The 21,059-nt window shown below is 36.4% G+C and overlaps 1 protein-coding gene across 25 annotated transcripts in view; it reads left to right on the top strand.

The window, feature by feature from the left end:
• RBFOX1 (RNA binding fox-1 homolog 1) overlaps nt 1–21,059 on the top strand; it is an 875,363-nt gene that overhangs the window by 702,443 nt on the left and 151,861 nt on the right. Inside the window, exons 1-2 of one of the 25 annotated variants that reach the window (XM_083800067.1) lie at nt 302–316; nt 20,125–20,216. The exons of 21 other annotated variants lie outside the window; for them this stretch is intronic. Coding sequence is in view for 3 of the 4 variants with exons in the window: in XM_083800072.1 (XP_083656198.1) it covers nt 17,978–18,010 (33 nt within the window). In the remaining variant the exon portion in view is untranslated. Of the gene's footprint in view, nt 1–301; nt 317–16,592; nt 18,011–20,124; nt 20,217–21,059 lie in introns of those variants that run through there. 3 more of the 25 variants (XM_083800072.1, XM_083800063.1, XM_083800060.1) reach the window with 3 other exon arrangements.

Here is a 21,059-nt window from a genome sequence, read left to right as displayed (position 1 = left end):
AACATCTAGATCAGTTGAAGTGTAGCGGTCTATATTACAGCGCAGCTGACAGATGGAAAGGTGCGAGTGTTCTTCATCTGCTTCAAGAAAAAGTCTTAGTTTAAGTTGCTGATAAAGAAGTTTGAAGTAACCTAGCACTTTTTTTTTTTTTTTTTTTCCACAGAAGCTCATGAGGGAGTGTTTTGGCACCCAAAGAGCATATGGTTATAGTAGTCTTAAGATGATGTTAGCATTGTGCGGCAGAGAGGAAAAGGTCTTAAGGCTCTTCAGCACCTCCAGGTTAATCTGGAATATGACATCTGACCACAACTTCAAGGTTGATTTTTTGTTGTTGTTGAAAGTTCCTTTTTTTTTCTTTTTTTCTTTCTCTCTCTCTTCCCCCAGATGGCATTTTTTATGAACTAGCCATGATAAGAAATGGAATTGGTTGGTCACTTCTTCACACACTTGGAGATTTTGTTCCTCTGGTTTCAGCACTGATCTTCCCAATGTTATTGCAGAATGCAGCGTGACTGAGCTACAACATGCATATATGTAAAATTGTGGCAGAACTTTGTATGATCTTTCATATCTCATTCACCTGATTTTTCTGTTGTGTTATTTTTAGAACATGCTAACTTTTAATAACAATCGGTTTATGCCCATTAATTTAAGACGAAATTGAAATTATGCATCTTTTAATAAATAATGACATACCGAATGCATATGAAAAAGATTGTAAGGAACTGGTTGATTGTAAGATTGGCAGGCTGGGTGAGGGGGATTACTTAGTGTGTGTTCCTTCCCACATAAGATATCATTACTGTGAAGGATCTCTTATATACGAGGTGAGATTCTTTTTGTTATACTAATACAATGCTCTTTTAAGCTGCCATCTGCTGGAGTCTTTGAGGGGTCATAGTGTGAGTTTGAATTGGCTTCCAGGAGTAGCCAACATGTAAGTTGTGTGAGTAGAATCAATCTTTTTCCAGGGGAAATTCATTTATTTGTTTCATGTGTAAAATGAGGGAGAGGAATAAATCTTTCTTCATAATCTCCTGAGCTTTGAGAGTTTTGCAAGTCTGTATTGTCTAGTCATACTAGCATAAGGGAAATAAAAGGAATACCACAACCTCCATTTTTAACTTAAAAAAAAAAAAAAAAAGGAAAAGAAAAGAAAATTTAAAATGATAGGGAGTAAATGGTAGTGGTTTTTCTAGATTTGGTTATGATAACAACAGTTGATATGGTTTGATACATTTAAGAAAGATCTGAAGATGCTGATCATGGAACCTTCAGAGTGTTTGCTCTGAAGAAAATTAAGCCCAAGTTTTCTGTGCTTACTGTACTAGCATCTAATAGAACATATAGATGGTGTGGAGCAAAAGTGTCTGCATGAGAGCTATATCATCACTTTGCTGGATATCATTGTACTCATAGGTGCAGCAGAAAGTGCTTAGGAAATTGACTATTAACATAATTTGACATTCCTGTATTAGAATATTATGTATTGCAGAAGAAAGCAGTTCCTCATAAGATACACAAAGACACATTGGACCAGACTTACAAAAACTGAGATTCTCCTTATGATTGGTGTAGATTACATCATGCAAAGGTAGGCCCAGTAGCCTCTTTGACCATTTTTCCAAATATGTTAACAATGTCTAATTTTCTACTCAAGTCTAAGAATCCCCTCTGGTCAGCTCAGCTTTAAAGAAAGTGGGTTGTTCAGTCGAGTATTTAGGAATGTCTGTTGCTTGAAAAAAACAAGATTTCCTGTTGGCTTCTGCAAAGTAAATTATTTTTTGCATGTTAGTCATCTCATATGAGGTTTAAAACAGGAATTTACTCTCTCCCAGTCTAGTAAGGAATTGTATGTACACGTTTCCAGTGAGCAGTGGCTTAAGACAAGTATTTTACGTGAGAACCTGGCCCAGGTTATCTTCTGTTTTACATTTTGACTTCAGTTTTCTCTTCTGTAGAGATATTAACAAAACAGTTCACTCTATTTGGAATGCTAATGGCAGTCAAGTTACATCAAAAGAAGGTTCTATTATTAAATTGACAGAATGTCAGTGGCAGAAATCAGCTATAACTCGTTCTGCATGTCATTAGCTGGAACAATCACATGCAAATTCTTAACATTGATCAAAATTCCATTTCTTATTGATTTTTGCTGTGCTAGACAGAATAAGGAATTATTCTTGGTCTGGTACCCAACAGAAATTACATTGCTTGAAGACAGTTCTTACCTCATGAGTAGTTCATGCATTCATTTCTCCTTAGAAGTAATGTTTACCTAAGTCAGTGAAACCTGGGTGAGGTCTTTTTAGATTTAAAAGAGATTTCCCACATATCTGGTTTGATTGTCATATCTTTCAGTGTGCTTGTCCAAATCCTACCCACATGCCACTATGCAAATGAGGCACTCCTACATAGTGAATGTTCTGCACAGAAATCATGAAACGCCTTAGCAGCATTTTTTTTTTTTCCCCTTTAACAAATGGAGCCCTAAAAATTGTTCTAAAGAAAGTACATTGCTGCCCACCAACTGTGGATAATGCAGGGGCACCTTTAAAGTATATTATTATATAAGCTCATAGGAAGAAATTAAGCCAAAAACAAAAAAAAAAAATCTTTTTCTGCAACTTTAGAGAGTTGTAAGCTACTTGAAAGATTCACCTATATAGAAAGTTGAGATGAAAAATGAACTAGTTTAGTTCACGTAGGCTACTGATTCTCTTTATATCAATAATAAATTGACACGAACTTAGCTAGCAGCCCTCTACACTGAAGAAAACTGCAATGATAAGACCAGGCTAAGAATCACTTGCACTTAATACTTTTTCTACAGTTATGTTTTTGGAGATGATACTCTTTTCACAGCAGTAGTAAAACTGGTATGTTGACTGTTTTAATTTGCATTTTAATAGACAGGTTTAATTTGCTTTGCTGGATTAGAAAAATGAGTTGTGATATGTTGGCCAGTCCCAGAATTGAACAATGTAGCTCCTTCACACCTTCCTTACTGCCTGCACAGTCTGTCCTTTTTCTGTCTTCTGACAAAAACTTCTGTCAATTGATCCTATGTATTTGTGAATGTTTTTTGTCTTATCTTAAGAACAGCTTTATTTCAGAGGCAGCTATAGAAGCTCCTATATGCATGTTCATGATGAGAGAACTGTTTCTAGGGGAGTTCATAATTTCTTGAGGTTTAACTTGGCAGGAAAATCTGAAAATGTATGATGTGTATCATGACTTGTTTCTTTCTTTTTTAAAAAAGTAAATTTAAAAAACAAACTAAATCAGTGCTATGAACAAAATCACATCTCCTATCTCAAATATTTTTAAACCTTTATTGTTCCTTTACAATGTAAACAAATGAAGTTATATTAGAAGCTGGGTTCTTTTGTATATAGATACATTGAGTAAAAATAATATTTTTATTATATTTTTATAATTTTATATTTATAATATTTTTATAATGGATTCCATTTTAACATGACTAAAAATTGGAAAGACAGTTACTATATCACTTGAATCAGAGGTTCCATGCACTCCTCACTTTTGCTGGTGACAGTGCAATTTCACTTCAAAGTTTCTGATGTTACTGATATCATTAGCTGGTTCCAGGGAAAGCCACAAAATCCTGAGTCAGGTCACTTGGCAGTCATGTGGAGGAGAAAAATGATTTTAAAGCTATATTGCATTTCTTTAAATTGAAAATGTCTTTGTATTTGCTTTAGTGGTTGTTGTTGTTGTTTTGGTTTCAATCCTGCTGTTGCGCTCTGTGCTGGAATCTAAAATTTATATTTCTTTGACTGTTCAATGTTATTGTTTTTCATCACCTTCATAAATAGTAATGACTAACTTATATATATCCAGAGAAGTAAAGCATAAAGCCCTTGACTGTGCCAAGTCTGGAGAAAAAAAAAAGAAAGTAAAATTAGCGTATAAAATGTTAGAAGAGGAATTAAGTCTTTTAGCAGCTAATCATAAGCCAATAATCTTTTAAATTCTAACAACGGTTTGGTAGGTACAGGTAAATCTACCTTTACTTATGAAGACAATGTCAGGTGTATGGTTCAAAATAAAAGGTTTCAGATTAGTGAAAGCTATTTATCATGTTATTCTAAATTCACAGAACGGCAAATCTTTATTCCAAAGGAATAATTCATTTCTGTTAGGGGAATCCCAAAATTTTTAATGAAAATTTTCCTTTTTCTCATTTCTAATTAGCTTCAGTACTTAGATTCAAGAATGCTAGCCTCCAACGTTGAGTTTTCTAATGATAATAAAGCACTTTAGGTGGTATTTAATTAGAGAGGTGATAGGAAAGACCTGGGCAGGGCTGAAGTGCTAATCCTTTTTGCATTCTTCAGTGTCCCCTTGTGATTGTGATTGATGAGTTGATTTCTTTTTACAACTTCATTTGCAGCATGTGGTAATACTCACAGGCAGAGGTGTTGTGTATTTCAAGATAACAGCTCACTGTAAATACAAAGAAATGTAGTAAATGGGGTAGAGGTAGAATGGAGAGTTCTTTTAGCTCCTAACCTACTAAATAATAGGTTTATGTTGCTGTTGTAAGTGCTAGTGCTTGTAATATCTTGATATACTTTTACTTTGAAAGTACTCATGCCCTCCATCCACTTTCCTACATCTATTTGTATCCCAGTTATTGCGTTAGAATGATCATTATAGAATCCTAGAATAGATGCGGAAGAAGTCATCTGGTCCAACCCCACTGCTCAAGCAGGGCCACCCAGAGCAGGTTGCCCCAGGACCATGTCCAGATGGCTTCTGAGCATCTCCCAGGAGGGAGACTCCACAGCCTCTGTGGGCAACCTGTGCCAGGGCTCCAACACCCGCACAGCACAGAAGTGCCTCCTGGTGCTCAGAGGGAGCCTCCTGTGCTCCAGTTTGTGCCCACTGCCTCTGATCCTGGCACTGGGCACCACTGAGCCGCCTGGCTCCATCTTCTCTGTAGCCTCTCTTCAGGTATCTGTACACATTGGTGAAATCCTCCTGAAACTTCTCTAGGCTAAACAGTCCCAGCTCTCTCAGCTTTTCCTCATGTAAGAGATGATCCAGTCCCTTAAGCATCTTCTTGGCCTTTCTTTGGACTCTGTCCAATACATCCATGCCTCTCCTGTACTGGAGAGCCCAGAAATGGACCCAGGACTCACATAAAGAAGCCCTTCTTGTTGTCTTTGATATTCCTGGTCAGATTCAATTCCATTTGGACTTTAGCTTTCTTAACTTCCTCCCTGAATGCATGGACCACATCTCTGTATTCCTCTGACATTACCCATTCTTGCTGCTACCCTCTGTATGCTTCCTTTTTGAGTTGTTAATCCACACAGGCCTCCTGGCATTTTTGCCTGGCTTCCTGAGCGCTGGGCTGGACAGCTCTTGAGCTTAGAGGAGGTGATCCTTGAATATTAACCAGCTTTCTTGGGTCCCTCTTCCCTCCAGGGTTTCATCACATGGGGTTCTTCCAACCAGATCTTTACAGAGATCGTCTGCTTTCTTGAAGTCCAGGGTTTTGAGTTTGCTTTTCACCATCCTCCTTTCCTCCCTAGGATCCTGAACTCCATCACCTTATGGTCACTGCAGCCAAAGCTGTCTTTGAACTTCACTTCACCTTTCCTCTTGGTGCTGGAAGTCATCAGCTTCCATCCTTCCCCTTCTCCAGAGGTTATGCTCACCTCAGCAAGGGTGGACGCTGCCACCTTCTCTGCTGCTGGTGGCACCTGAGGCTCTCCAAGCTGTTGGATCTCAGAGAAGATTCCATCTCCCTTTCATCTCATGCTGTGCAGTCTGTTCACTTCTATCCATACATTCTCTGTTTGACAGCACTGCTCCTCCAACACAGGATACCTTCTGCCAGGAGGTAGCATCATGCCAGGTAGTGGCTGTTAGGAGGAAAGTCTGGAGAGCTTTCTTTGATTCTTAGAGGCAATTTAAATTAGCCAGGACTTTCTTAAATATAGATCATTTCCTTATTATTCTAACTCCTTATTACTGGTGTACTGACTGTATCTTGAAACTTCTATAATGTTTTTTGTTTGGAACCAAGAGGTTTGTAGCGGGGCCGTACAAAATTTCTTATGCTGTCAGTCTGCTTGTGCAGTAGGATAAAAAATTGTCCTCAGAACTCTCTTTCCTGTAAGCATTTCTGACCTGCTCACATCTGATTAGATCTCCATTTCAGTGTGTAATATAAACATTTCCCACAGTAAATTTCTACTGAATTAGTGGAGTCATGTTAGCATAGTATATTTGCTCTGGCAACAGAGGAGGCCGACAGTGTCCTGGGCTGTATAAACAGGAGTATAGCCAGTAGATTGAGGAAGCAATTATCTCCTTTTACTTAGCACTTGTTAAATCACATCTAAGATATCTGGTTTCGTCTGGGGCCCTGCAATACAAGAAAGATGTTGATCAACTGAAGTAGGTTGAGCAGAGGGCCCCCAAGATGGTCACGTGCTAGAGCATATGCTGTGTAAGAAGACGATGAGAGAACTGCACTTGTTCAGCCTGGAGAAGAAAAGTCTCCAGCATTACCTAATGACAACCTTTCAGTGCCTATGAGGGGGTTATCAAAAAGTTGGAGCCAGTCTATTCACAGATACATGTGGAGGGAGAAGATGCAACACATAAATTAGAAAAAGAGAGGTTTGAACTGGATATGAGGAAAAGCTGTCCTGTGAGAATGGTTCAGCACTGGAACAGGCTGCCTGGAGTGGCTGCTCAGACTCCATCCTTAGAGGTTTTCAAAAAATGTTGGTGTAGAAAACTGGCTGAATCCAGCCCAGAAGCGCTGGGTCTGATCTCATGGCTATCCCAGTTTTGAGGAGAAGGTTGGGTTAGAGGTCCCCGGAGGTCTCTTCCAACATGAATTTTCTGATTCTATGCCCCAGTAATTTCTATCCAAAATAATAGCATCGTTACCACTTTCTACCATTTTGAGTTCTGCTATTTGGGTTCATTTGGTGTTCAAGAATCTGCATGGTCTTGATGGTTGTTCACACCTACTAATCAAATCATGCTGATCATTTCATTGTTGGTCTTATTTTCTTCATACTGCTACACAGTTTGAGAATTATGTTTTTATTTAATTCATTTCCACAATAAAGAAAAGTTTGTTTTCGCCAGGAATGTATGTTCACATCGAAGGACAATAGCTGGACTGGGACAGTTGTCCTGTAAGGCACTTGGAATATGGAAGAACATCTTAACTTCATAAAGGAAGCATAATTATATTTGTATGATATACATAGCATGAAGAGTGTAGTTGAGTATTTAACTTCCACAGATAACTTTATTTTTGTAGCTGATACATGTTGTCTAAAACAACTTCAAAGTTGCTTCTTACCATTTAAATTGGATAATTAAATGTTGTGCAGACATGAAAATTTTCAAAATGTCTATATGCGATACGGTGTCACGCCTATTGCCTCTCTGTCACTTCAAGGAGAAAATTGGTCTAGCTGATGCTTTCTACTTAGTGTTTTTCTCATGTCTCTGTAGTGAATAGAATGCTCCGACAGCTTTTTTGTTTTTTAGATCTAAGTGTTGTTCAACCTAGGCAGAAGGGAAGACATACTTTAAAGCTATTTAAAATAACAAGCAGGCTTATGTGTGTACTTGTATAACCTAAAGGTTTGTCATCCCTTCTGTTGAGTTTGTAGGCACATTTCCACTTTCCAATCACTGCTAATCACTCAGGTCATGTGAAGACTTTTTTTGCAGTTGTTCTTGTGTGGGTGAATGTATGTGTTTAAGTTAGTGTTTTTTCCGAGTACATACGTGTAGACTTTTTCCTAGTCCACTTGTCTCAGCTCACATTTGAAACTGAATTGGCAAAATGAACCACTTCTGATTACTAGTGGAAGGATATTCCTGAGTTACTGTTCCTTGCCTTTCTCATTCTTTCAGAAGAATGTTATTAAATGGAAGGAGTACCCAGGCATTGCAGAAATGACCATGTTGCTCTGAGACACTGCCTAGATGGAGTCCTCCTGCTGAGTCAGCAAAATGTATTGTGTGTCCAGGCTTCATCTGATTCAGTGGAGAAATGGATTGTATGTATTAAACCATACTGGGGGTCTGGAAAGAAAATACAGTATGTAGGAGAGATGATGTAAGGAGCTTCCAGATTTTCCGTGAGCTTGCAGTTGGTGACGTGTTGGGCATTGTCACTTCTGTGCTGATTATCTGTCTGCAAGGTGCAGTATAGTCATTAAAAAACAGTACATATCCCAACATTTAATCTAACATAGTAAGTATCTCAGTAACTAGGTCAGACTCACTGCACTGTAACTATGCTTCTGCTTCAGTGTCCTTGCTCAATTCAGTATCTTAGAGTTACAAAGCCGCAACAATTTCTGTAAAGCAAAAGCACTGATATGTGAAACGAAAAAATAAATTCAGCAGAGTATCTTCATGGAACATGGTTATTGCTTAAAAATGAAATGCAGCCTTGTGCAAAGAGTCTGAAAAAAAATTCCCTATTATTTCCAGATACTTTCAATGCTTTGTCATGTAGAGCAACATATAAAAAGTTTGCATTGTATTTGAATGTAAAAAGTTTGGATTCTACTAAACTTCTAATCCTAGTGAACTGTTGTTCAGGGGAAAGGACTTCCTTGTTAGAAACCAAGCCCTGTCTGTATTTATCTAATGAATTTCTTGAAAATACCTACCATTCCTCTTCTGCTTCCACAACCTCTGAGAAAACATTGCAGTTTCTATAGAGAGGCAGTTCAATTTGTCAGAGATGATCCTGCACAGTAAGATTTACTGGGAAACAGAAATTTCACGCATTGAAAGAGATAAGTTTGATATAATTATGAATATTGGTATCTCTTCTACCACTACTTGTCAGAAGTTTGTTTTAATGACAGTTAACTGTGTATCAAGTGAACTGGAAGTAAAAAAAAAAAAAGGCAATATGCATACTTATGTAAATTTAAGCACCTATGAATAACCTCACACAGTTCAGATTATTTTTATATTTATGGGAGTGTGCTTTCCCCCCCCCCCCCCCCCCCCCCCCCAGGCAGAATAGTTAACCCTTCCATCACAAAAGCATATATAAAAGCTAGCTTTCTAGAATTCATTTTATAATCCTTATTAGCAAACTACATTTTTGGGGGGATCAAATCACTATGCTCTTTAATTTCCAATTGAATTTCATTCTTATTAGGATACCACAAACATACATATATATATATATACATGCACATGTGTGACATATATGTTAACTAGCGTAGAGAAAATGACAAAATCTTAAAATACCTGAAGATAAATGAGATGAATTTCACCTTCTGGGGAATGATGAAGACAACAATCCTTCTCTTCCTTTAAAATCAGGCTGAGGTGTGTATTGTCTGGAGACAATGTTCTTTGAGAACCTTCCATTGCTTTTCCAAAAACAGTAAGCAATTTTTAGTTCTCTCTGTGATAAATGTAGTTTATTTCTAATGGGTTAAATAGTAACCATTTTTCATTGTTGCTTAGATAAGCCATTAAAAATATGTAGGAAAAGTGGTAAAACCCTATTACATTTCTGTATGGCATTTCTCAAAAAAACTTGTCTTTCATGAAGCAGAGCTCTTCACATACCTGATTCTAATATGACAAAAATCAGTAGTCATTAGTGAGCTCATAAATTATTGTTCCTTTTTAGATGCGTTCTTAACCAGTAGAAGGCAGATGGTGTTGCTTTACTCTCAGGAAAATTAGCATCACTCTCATTATACCTATTTCTGCTTCAAGGAAAATGTCTTTTACATAGGCAGAATTCAGAAGAACATAAGTAACTGACAGTACACATTATACTGGGACTATGAGTTCAGACATACTAGGTGTGCATTAAAAAGACAATGGAATAGATTAGTCTGAGGGTATAATACATATCGAAATTGTTCTATACAGATATCAGAATATTAAATAAAAAGAAAAGGTTTCATAAAGCCTCATATAATCCCTCTTGGCATGAGCATGTGAGTAGGTATTCAGGTTTTTTCCTTTAAGTATGCTGATATGATTAAATTTAACTTGACACAAGTGATGTACTATACCATGTGATTGTAATATTTAAAAGAAAAAGCACTTTTCTGATTGAATACCTACTAGCTATCAATTTCTGTGTAGCAATATCTAATCTGAATTTCTTTTGCAGCTAGAAGCTGCCTGAATACTAACACATTTGCTGTATTCATCTCGCTAGTTGCATGCTCAGCAAATGCTGAACTGTTTCAATATTTTTTGATATCTTATTTAATCTAGTGTTCTGGCATTCTAGTGTAAAAGATACTTCATTTCACGTGGATTAAAAGCAATTTTAAGGCTATATCTCTTCTCTCCCTAAATAGCCTATGCAGACGCTTATATTTGCTAACCCTACGGTTTGGCTGCTGTTGCTGTTAAGCATGCTGCTGCACTGTGTAATAAAAAATAGTTTTGGCTGCTGTTGCTGTTAATTAGCTGTGTGCTTTTGGTAAATATGCCAAAAGTTTTCTAAGTGCAGTTTCTGTTTTGGAAAAACCTTTCCTTTCACCACCCTTCCCTTTCTCACACACAGAGGCACAGAAACAAACTTTAAACTAAGAAAGCTCATTTGTGTCCATTCCCCAAATCTGCATTATTTTAAAGTTAAAAAAAAATTAAAAGTTAAAATTATTCAAAGAAATTGTTTTTAGGTGTTTCAGGGTTAAACAAATGTGGCATACGGCATAGGCCTGTTTTGTAGGAAGTTTTACTGTCCTTTGTACATATTCAGCCTTGCGAAGAAGGGCTAGTCTGAGAAAATATATCTGTAGAGAAGATGTCCGGGGAGAACCAATACAGTTCTGCAGATCTGAGAGTGGTTTTAGTCCCTGTCCTAGAGATGGGGAAATGAAAATACTTAGACAAATTGTCCTTTCCTTCTACGCCAACAGAAGCTGTTTAGAGATTTAACAAAGTAGAACTTACTAATTTGTATAATTAGGGAAAGTCTTTCCAATGCTATAGGAATCGTTAAATGATTTCATTTGCTTTCGTCATAACCTCAGATTCATTGTAGCTCTCTATTAATAGATTATTGATTTATTTTCAGCCAGTTGTGACATTGAGTATAGAAATCAGTTTTGCATTGCATAGGCAAATTTTATTGCCATTGTCATCTCATCATTGAGAAGAACTTTACCTTTCTTCAGTACTATGGTTTAATTTGCTAACAGCAAACACAAAGTAAACAGTTACTTGTTAATGTTATAACATCTTAACATCAGCATTAGCTGAAGTACACAAATGATTTCAGTGATAAAGAAGCATAGCGAAATATAGCTGAGGCAGGAAGCCAATCTCTGTACTCCTTGTGTCTAATGATATTTTGATAGTCATTTTAATTTTAGGCATAAATAACAGTGAAGATGATGTTCCATCATTACATTTCAGTGCCAAAAAATGAATGCTGCCTTAACTGGTATTAAACAAGATAGCATTGCTCTGTTAGTTGGTCCTTGCAGCTCAGGTCATCTGTTTTCCATCATAAATACCACACAGATGGAAATGTTACAATTAAACATAAATGGGAAATGGGCATTGTCTGAAAGCAATCGTAACAGTTAATTTCTAGATTCTTTATATATACATATTTTATTTGAATAAAGGAAAGAGCAGAATGGTGAATTTCTTACCTATTATAAGACTATATATAGATATATAGACTATATATATGAATATATAACTATATTCAGCTTTGTTAACTAAAATTCTTCATTTAAATCAAACATATGAAAGAGAAAAACACAATTCTTTTTTCTTGCAACTAGTAGATATGATTTGTGGATGATTTGAATTCATAAATATTCTGCCAAATTTGTTCAAAACATTGGGTTTGGACATGCAAACACAAAAATTCCACCTGCTGAAAAATTACAGGTACTTTGCAGAATATGTGCAATTCCCAGATACATTTGCATGTTATTGCCCAGGATACCCATGAACAACATACAGATAGTTTCTTTTAGGGGAAGGAAAAGGAGATAATATATTTTCATTTGCAATTTAAAATGTTGATGGTCTTTAAACAATCTGCTTCTAAGGGCAAATAACTGGGCACTTAATGTAGATTACATGTCTGTGTTTTAAGACCTTCATGGGTGATCCTTGGGGTTTCCTTATTCCCTGGATAAATTTGAGTCTGTTTTCCTGAAGTCCAACTGCTGCTTATCTTTCTGGTCTTCCTCTGGATTCCTGAACTCAATGTTGTCATTGTTTTTTATGGAACTTTCCAAGTAAATACACCTCCTAAATTTATCTGGTTTAAACTAAGTAAACTGAAACAAAACAAACCCCCTAGTTCAATGGGGACAGTGGTACAGAAATCATTATTGCTTACCCTGGCTCGTTCAAGTGAACTGTCCTGAAAAGCAGCCCTGTATACATTGGTTTTTGCTAACAAATAGGTAGGAGCTATGATCTTCGTCAGGCAGTTTTGCTGCTTAAGACAACTTATGATGACATTGCATTCTCATTTCCCTTATTAATTGACTAAGCTCCTTGTTTGATTTTAGTGGAGTCAAGTAATGATCCTGCCATTTGTGATACTGAAACTCAAGACCTGTTTCACCTGTAATGGATGAACTGTGGTTACTGTGGTAATGCCTTAGAAAATGATTCAGTGTCAGGGACTGTGAAATAAAATGTCTCCATTCTTTTCTGAGGCTAAATTACAGCTCATCAGTGAAAGACTGTGTCCGTGGTCAAAAGAGGTCATTCAAAGTATTCAGTTCAAAGAGGTGGCATGCCAGTTTGCACTCAAATAACTACTGCTGCCCTTCAGTATTCTCGTGTAACATTGCTCTGTCCCTTTAGCCTTGTTTTTCCAGAAATCTTAATTCCTAGGGCAAGAAATATTTTGGTGCGATAATTTGGTGGTGCTTTTGTGAAGCAGATGAAGGTCTACTATGTTGAAAAACAAAACTACTGTGCATGTTTGCAGTTCTGGATTCCTGGCTTTCTGTGTGTAATACTTGTGAAACATATCACTCAAATTGCCCACAATTTTTTTTTAATATAAAATCATTTATTTGTACATGAAAAAAGAACTAATTATGTAAACACAAAACTGTGATATGGTTTCTTTGAACAAATAACCTTCAAAGATGTTGCCTCTGTATGTGGCTGGAGGTTCCCCACTTTCTATAGCTAATAAAGTCAGCGAATACATTGCTGTATTTTGTGGTATGTTCATTAGGAAACTGACTGAAAAAGCCAGTTCATTTTAATATAACCTAGATGAGGCAGCGTCTGTAAATTGGGAATGACTTCGTGTAACTATTGACCTCAGCTTGCTTAAATTGACTGATATATAATATATGATATATATATAATATTCACATATATTTGTATATATTATATATATTATTTATATTTACGTGTATTATTATTAACTCAATTTCTGAAAATATTCATGTTTCTGTGTAAGTTACAAAGTAGGAGTAGTCTCAGTGAAACCAAGGAGAGAGGTTAACCAAGCATGATGCAGGGCTATACCATGACCAGTAGTACTCTTGCTACATAAGCACAGTATGTCACCTGTCACCTGGAATAGTATTTATGGCTTCTCAGAAGAGCCAATGCATCCTAGTAAATAGTCATGCTAACACATCTCTGCTGCTTTCACTGCTTGAGCTATGATTTTTTTTTTTTCTGTCTGTAGTTATGAAAGAAAACCCAACAGTTCCCTGATTTGGATTGCTTTGCAGACCTGCAGGCTACACGGGTGCCGCGCACGTTTCTTTCCTCTCACACACTACTTCAGTTGTGGTAGCTCTGAGCTGTGTGTTAGGTAGATCATAAGAAAAGATTGATGTTTTTACCGGCTCCTGTAGAGGCCTGTAATTTACCACTTGGTATACGTTGCTGTAAGTCTTACAGATTGGAAACTTATGATTATTAAGAAATGCTTTCTCAGGACAGAATCTTTTGTGTCAGTGCAGTATAATATATTTCTGCTGCTTTGTCCTCTTTCTCCACCTCTCATTGATTGTTTCTTCAGTGCATTAACCTCTCACTTCTCTTGCTATAATTGCTTATGAACTGATTTGGGAACTATTGCAGCTTTAAATATCCCATATCGTCAATCAGTATTCAATTAAAAATAATTAAAAGAAAAAAAAGTATTGTGCAACCAATTTTTAGATACTAAAAAAAATAAGAAAATGGACATGCTAGCTTTACTGCAATTCAGAGAAAGGTGACATTTGGCAGATAATTAAGACATGTCACAGTTCACAACATTTATTAGCATTGTTTGTTAAACTGTTCTTGTCTTGCATGTGCTATAGTGATTACCGCCTTCATACTGCTTCAGCTGTGGATTAAACAAAGGTAAATATATTTTTCTAAGAAAGTTTTCAAAATCCATCTGAAAGAACTGAAATATGATTTCTTGAGGAGAGAAAGCAGACTAGAAGTTGTAACTCATCTCTTCCCTGTCAGTAAATCCTTTATGAGGAAAGACATCAAATAAGATGGAAGTATAAAATTCATTTTGAATATATTCTGTTGTTGAAACCACATGGAATCAGAAGAATTTAGGCTGGAAGGGAACTTCAGAGGCCATGCAATCCCAACTTCCTTTTTAAATCAGGGCTAACTGCACAGATATTTCAGGTTGCTCAGGGGCTTGTCCAGTTAAGTTTTGAGTCTCCAAGCTTCCACTGCCTCTCTGAATGGCATGTTCCTGTGCTTAACTGCCTTCATATCCAGTTTTTTTATTCCTTATGGGCAAACAAAATTTTCATTTCTGCAACTTTTGACCATCACCGCTGCTTCTTTCACTCTGCCCCTCTGAGAAAAGTCTGTTTCTCTCTCTGTAACTACTCATTAGGTTGGAGAAGATGCAATGAAGCTGTCTGTTTGCCCTCTCTCCTGCAAGCTAAGCTAAATCAGCTCCCTTGCCTCTTCTCAAGCCATGTGCTCCAGTCCTCCAAGTGTTTGCAACCCACCTCTGCACTCTCCAGTTTGCAAGTGTATCTTCTGTCCTGGGGGACTCCACACCAGACACAGATGCTGCTTCAAAAGTGCTGTTCTAGGAGGAATAATCTTTTTCCTCAATTCACAGACCGCCTTTTTATTAATGCACCCCACTACACAGTTAGTTGTTGTTGTCTTAAAGGCTGACTGCTGATTCATGCTCAACTTGTCGTACACCAGGACCCCAGCAGATTCTTTTCTGCAGAGCTGCTTCCTTGCCAGCCAGTCCCTAGCCTGTACCAATGCAGGGGGCTATCCTGACCCAGGAGACAGATTTTAGTCAGGTTCTTCTCAGCCCTTTCCTCTAAATTCTCAAGACCCCCATGAATATCAGAACTGCCCTCAGGTGTATTAGTTAATTCCCCTGTTGGATGTCCTAGGTGAACTTACATTCTGGCACATCATACAAGTCTTTTCTGAAGCTGTTACACAGTTTTGAACCTGGTCTTCACATGGCACTCATAACTCGCTGCCAGTTAGACTAAATATGGATTGCTATGCTCTTTAAAGGGCATATGTCTGGGCACCTTTTTAGGCACCTTGTATGTAGGTTGACAATCCTATCCTTCCCCATCCTCTCACCCTCAAGGATGCTATGTCATCTTCTTCAGTATGCTCTAGTAAAGGTGTAAAATGAGACTTAGGTGGACTTTCCTATATTAACCTGTGGAAAAGGAAAAGCTCCTTTTACAACTTTCTTTGAAATGTTTGAGGAATCAGTTATCCTTGTGGAAACGAATTTTTAGCTAAATCTGCTGAATACTTCAGATTCTCTTGCTATATGGTCTTTAGGCAAATTTGGAGACTGTTTTTAAAATGTGATGTAAAAACCTTTTCATTTATTTAAAAGAGGAAAATACTGATTGATTGAATAGGAGGTTGAGCTGTAGTTGAAAAGACATAAAATACGGGTCTAACAGAGTTGGCAAAAAGTGGGAGACAGGCAGGAAGCGTAAGTAAGAGAAAGAAAGATTTAGATGGTAACGCTAAAGCAAATGCAAATTAATGTGACAGAATTACGTTTATTTTGGAAATAGAAAATATCAATAGAAAGAGTTGTCATGTAGGATAAGGAAAGCTAGTGTAATAAATCACAGTCATAAAGGTAGTAGAAAGCTTGAGCAGCGACACCTGGAAAGAATGATGATGCTAGAGAGAAATCTTTCTTAATATGTATCTCTACATCCATGATAATATGTGGTCTTGAACGTAGGCAGGAATTCAGACAAGGACTTATTTTTAATTAAGTTTGTCTTCTTTGAAATGTAAGTAAATATATTTAAGCTTCATGCTTTGTGGGTGTTGTGATTTTCATTAGTCTGTTCCACACATCAGACACTGACACAAAATGAATGTTTCGTTTTCAGATGTATGCATAGCAGTACTAAGAACATAGACGTTTACCTGAGTACAGTATGTTATATGTGAAGAGAACCAAAAGTAGATGTTTCTCAGTAGTGAGAGTAAAGAAATGGTACTTTGTTGTTGAGGTAGTGAATAAAATCTTTTTTGTTTCCTTACTATTGCTTTTTTTTTTATCTCTAGCAAAAATATATTTTACATTTTCTTTCTTTTAAGGATGCTCTTACTGGGGAACAATACTGTTTTTTAAATGAAATCTGAATCTCTATGAGGAACCTTCCAAAAAAGAGAGGTGGCTGGAGAATTCATTTTGTATAACTGCAGAAGTAAATGATCTGAGTCAACTTGCCTGGTCAGATAATTAAGCTACAACAGAGAAAGCTTGCAAAAAAAGTCAGATTATTGGTTCAGTGTGGTTGGATGTCTGATTCCTTCTGAAAAATCTGAAGTGGCTGCTTTTATTATCATTAACTGGGGAGTGCCTGCAACGAATCTGGAAGAATTACACTTCTGCTTTACAGAAATCTAATATATTTCAGTTGAAGTATAAGTTCAATGATGGACTGACAGCTGTTTATCTGCTGCCCTGCCCACCTTTTTAATATTAATATTATCATGCTAACATAAATCCTAACATTTGTAAGAAGAATTCCCACGTTAAATGTCTGCCCTGTTTCTGAATTCTTCTCTGTAGGCAGTCAGTGACACAGTGGCAATAAAAGCGTATTCTTTGGGGCCATCTATATCTTCCTATCTATATCTCTTTTTTCTTTTTTTCTTTATTATGTGATTTGATTGGAAGTTTAATCATTTTAAACCACCTCCAGAGCAACCAGGAAAGCTCCTTTAATGGTGAAGTATTAACTTGTTTAAAGTGCCTCACAAAACTAAACCTTGGAAGCATTTTTGAAATATTTCCCCTGGTAAGCAATAGGGATGTCATGAAATGAAACAAAAAAGGAAACAATATTTTATTTGCATGGAAGGATAAAGTACATTTAATCTAAAACAGGCTGCTTCAGTATTGATGGTTTACTTATGGAGTTCAGCAATTTTAAAATAGAAATCTTATTGATATTAACACTACCACATGTATGAAAAATTGATCACACAGAGATATGCATGTTGTAACAATCAAAAACCCCAAATTACTAGAAGTTTAGGATTTTTTGTAACTTTGAATACAGCTGTCTTAATTTTGAAACAAAAATGTTCTGCTTCTGGCAACAGACATAGTAGCATTTCTAATGTTTTTTAAACAGCTATTAATGTAGTCAAGCTGTGTTTTTTCTTCTTCTGTGTGCAATCATCTGCTCAGTGGTGCACTCTATAACTAGTAGCAGGAGACAGAGGAGTGGCCTGCTGTGATTGATGGGGCGAGGCCCTGCAAACTGAAAGAGTCCCATCTGGATTAGGTTTTGGGAGCAGTCAGATGTTGAGAGGGAGGTCAGTAAGCCTTGCATTAGCTCCCCCTCCTTCAACACCCCTATCATCCACACTCATACACACATTACATTGCTCACACGCCCTCATCCATAATTGATGCTTGCTTTGGGCAGATGCTGTATGGCCTGGGACTAGAGCAGCTGCTAAGTTTATGGAGGATAAAAGGAGCAGGATGGTACAGCAGGTATTTTCACTTTTATTTTCACTTGAAACTCTTGATTTTAGTCAAAACAAGGTGTTTCTTATAACCAGCTGCACCATTGCATGCAAGACTTCTAATACATGTTTTGTTGCTTAGCCATTCTGATGGAAGGCAAACTACACCAGTGATTATGTATCTCTGCTGTGCTTGATATATCTAACGGAGCTGTTCTTACAACCAGCAGGCTTACAGAGCAATGTTGCATTTTTCTTCTTTGTTTCCATGCCCTGAGGATATGATGCAGTTTGGCTCATTTAACTACTGTATGAGAGGCTTTCTCTAAATGTGAATTATCTCTTGCCAAAGAAAGAAAATGCACCAAACAGAAAATAGAGTAAAACAAACAATAAACTGTTAGTTAGGCTTTAAAATGCAGGCAAGCAGAAAGGTTTTCATTGAATAAATACATTTTTATGCTGCAAATGTGTTTTTAAAAAGAACGCTGTGTAAGTAATGTTTTCTCTACTCTGTCTTTTGTGTACAAACATAACAAGCTTGCTTTATTATGTTTTGACACTTTTCACACATTTCTTAATTATGAAATCCTTTCAGAACAGAAGATGCTGAAAAGGCATGTTGAGATCTGCGATACTAGGAGCATTTTATATTCTAAGCTTTGCTTCAAATGGAGTAATGTAAACATATGGAATAGGAGCAACTTCACTTACCTCCATCATGAGAACACTTTCGGTTTTTTGTTCTTTAGAGTTCAACATTTAACCGGAAAGCAATAAAAGCTGATTTTATACACTGCCACGTAAAGCATACTTTTCAGTTGAAATGTGGTTTTCATTAAATCTCAGGCCAGAACATTTAACAGAGCCTGACTGTCTGCCATCCTTTGTTCTTCTTTCTGTTGCCAACAACTACTTTATTAAAAACCATGCACAAAGCAAGCATTAAGGGGTCATTTAAACTTAAAGATACTTGGATCTGAGTCTGAAATGACAACTTCTGTTTAGCCTCTCATGCCTAGATTGTTTTAAGCAACATCTGTGTACTGTCATCCACAGTTTTGAGATTGCTCTAATACCTGAATTCGTGGGCTAATTTAGGATCAATATTTCCTGTTGCTTTCAAGGCCATTGCATATTCTAAGATCAATTAATTAAACCTACTATTTCCTTTATTCATTTTAGTTCATTTTAAGTGACTTAAGAATTTTTGATTCATTAAAATCTACTCAAATATATCTCAGTTTTGTGTAGCTTGGAGTTTTTGTTAACCACATGTATATATATCTGTTAGTTTGCACTAAATTCTTCTTAGCATAAATTTGTATTCAAAACAATGAGCTATTAGCATGATACCTATGTAAGTAGTAAAGAATATATTTATACCTGCATGCTTTTATAATACCTTGTAATATTGTCTGCTGAATTCATTGTGATTCAAAAATTCACACTGATTTTAAAGGCTATAATAGGCATCTGCTTTTAAGAGAATAACAACTCAGATTCATTGTCATTATCACTTTAAACTTATAGCTAGCAGTAGAATAAACATGTAGTTGTGTTTTTTTTTGTATTTTTTTTCCCAAAAACAATTTAATGAACACACAATGCCTGGAATGATAACCTTGCTCGCCAGTTTTCTACTCTAAGCTTATTTATTTATTATGACAAAGCTGTAAATCCCTGAACATGTTGAAGTTTCATATATATATATAATAATAATAATAAAACCCTTCACTGCTTATTTATTTGTAACCAAGGCCCGATTAATAAGCAATCCAAACCTCAGTTTAGCAAGTCCAGTGAATGAGGTAGAAGAGCCTCTGCAATATGAAGGTAATTTCCAGTGCAGTTTGCCATTTCATGATAAATCTAAATAATGAATTATTTGGAGTTGCTGGTAAGAAATCATATAAAAGCTCAATCCTCTTAATTAAATATTAGCTGTAATTAGCACTAAGTGTAAATGCTTTGAATATTAATTAGGGTTTCATGGAACTGCTGTCAATGTTAATGAGAAACAGTGAGGGTCTCACAACATCTGTTTTAGGACTCAGAGTAGTACAAAAACCTTTAGATCAAATGCACCTGGACATTAGCTCTTGATCCCTTTGTTACAATTAATGTTCTTTTTTTTAACAGCTGCTGACTCTAATGCCATGTTTAGCATCTAACATGAAGGCAGAGCCCTAAAGATCAGCACTAACCAGCTACTGTGTTTCAAATCCAGCAAGGTGAAAATGCTTGCATAGGCAGAATTCAATTTGCTGTTGTTCTTTCTTGCTACTTGCTGAAGGCTGTCCTGAAATAATTCATTAAAAAAAGTCTAATCTCCCTTGCATCTGCAAAATACTTATTTACCATTATTAAATGTCTATAGTGGAATCCATTCATTATTGTTTTTTATCTTTTTTTTAAAGTGAAAGTATAAAATAAAAAAATAAAAAAGGGACCTTGCCGTTTTAATATAATAAGGTATATGTGTACATTTACAAGTGGTTTGAATGTCCTTTTTTTTTTTTTTTTTTTAATGGCAACTTTCAGTCTAACATAAAGCTTGGAAATATTGTATATATCTGCCAATAAAATTTACTGACTTAACCAAGTGAAATACCTAAATGCCACTGTTTTCATTTTAAAGATCGGTGAAGGTAGCAATGTAAACTACTTGCTCAAGGCTGTACAGTAAAACAGTAGCAAAGGTGGGATTAAAATTAGGGAGGTTCGATTGCTATTGCTAAATCTTCATTTTCTAGGACAAAGGGAGTGCCTTTTACAAAGCAAAATGTAATTTTCTCTTCTAAGCCTGCCGTGTACCAATGTTTTTTCCTGTGCTGTGATATTGTAAATTTTTAAATTTAGCTTAGGCCGAATTCAGGTCAGATCACCAATGTCTGAGTTAGCTGAAGTTGGGTGGAACTATCATTAGCTATGAAGTGCAAAAGAATGACTTCTATTCATCAGGTCTATTTTGAAATTAGGAAATCAAGGACTGATGAATAGAAATAACACAAATCCTTAGAGTACCCCTGTGCATATACTTGTATATGTTGTGGTAGAAACATGATAAAGTATTA

Source organism: Anser anser, assembly GCF_964211835.1.
Source record: "Anser anser genome assembly, chromosome: 15".
Lineage (NCBI taxonomy): Eukaryota > Metazoa > Chordata > Aves > Anseriformes > Anatidae > Anser > Anser anser.
This window is presented reverse-complemented; position numbering and strand designations above follow the sequence as displayed.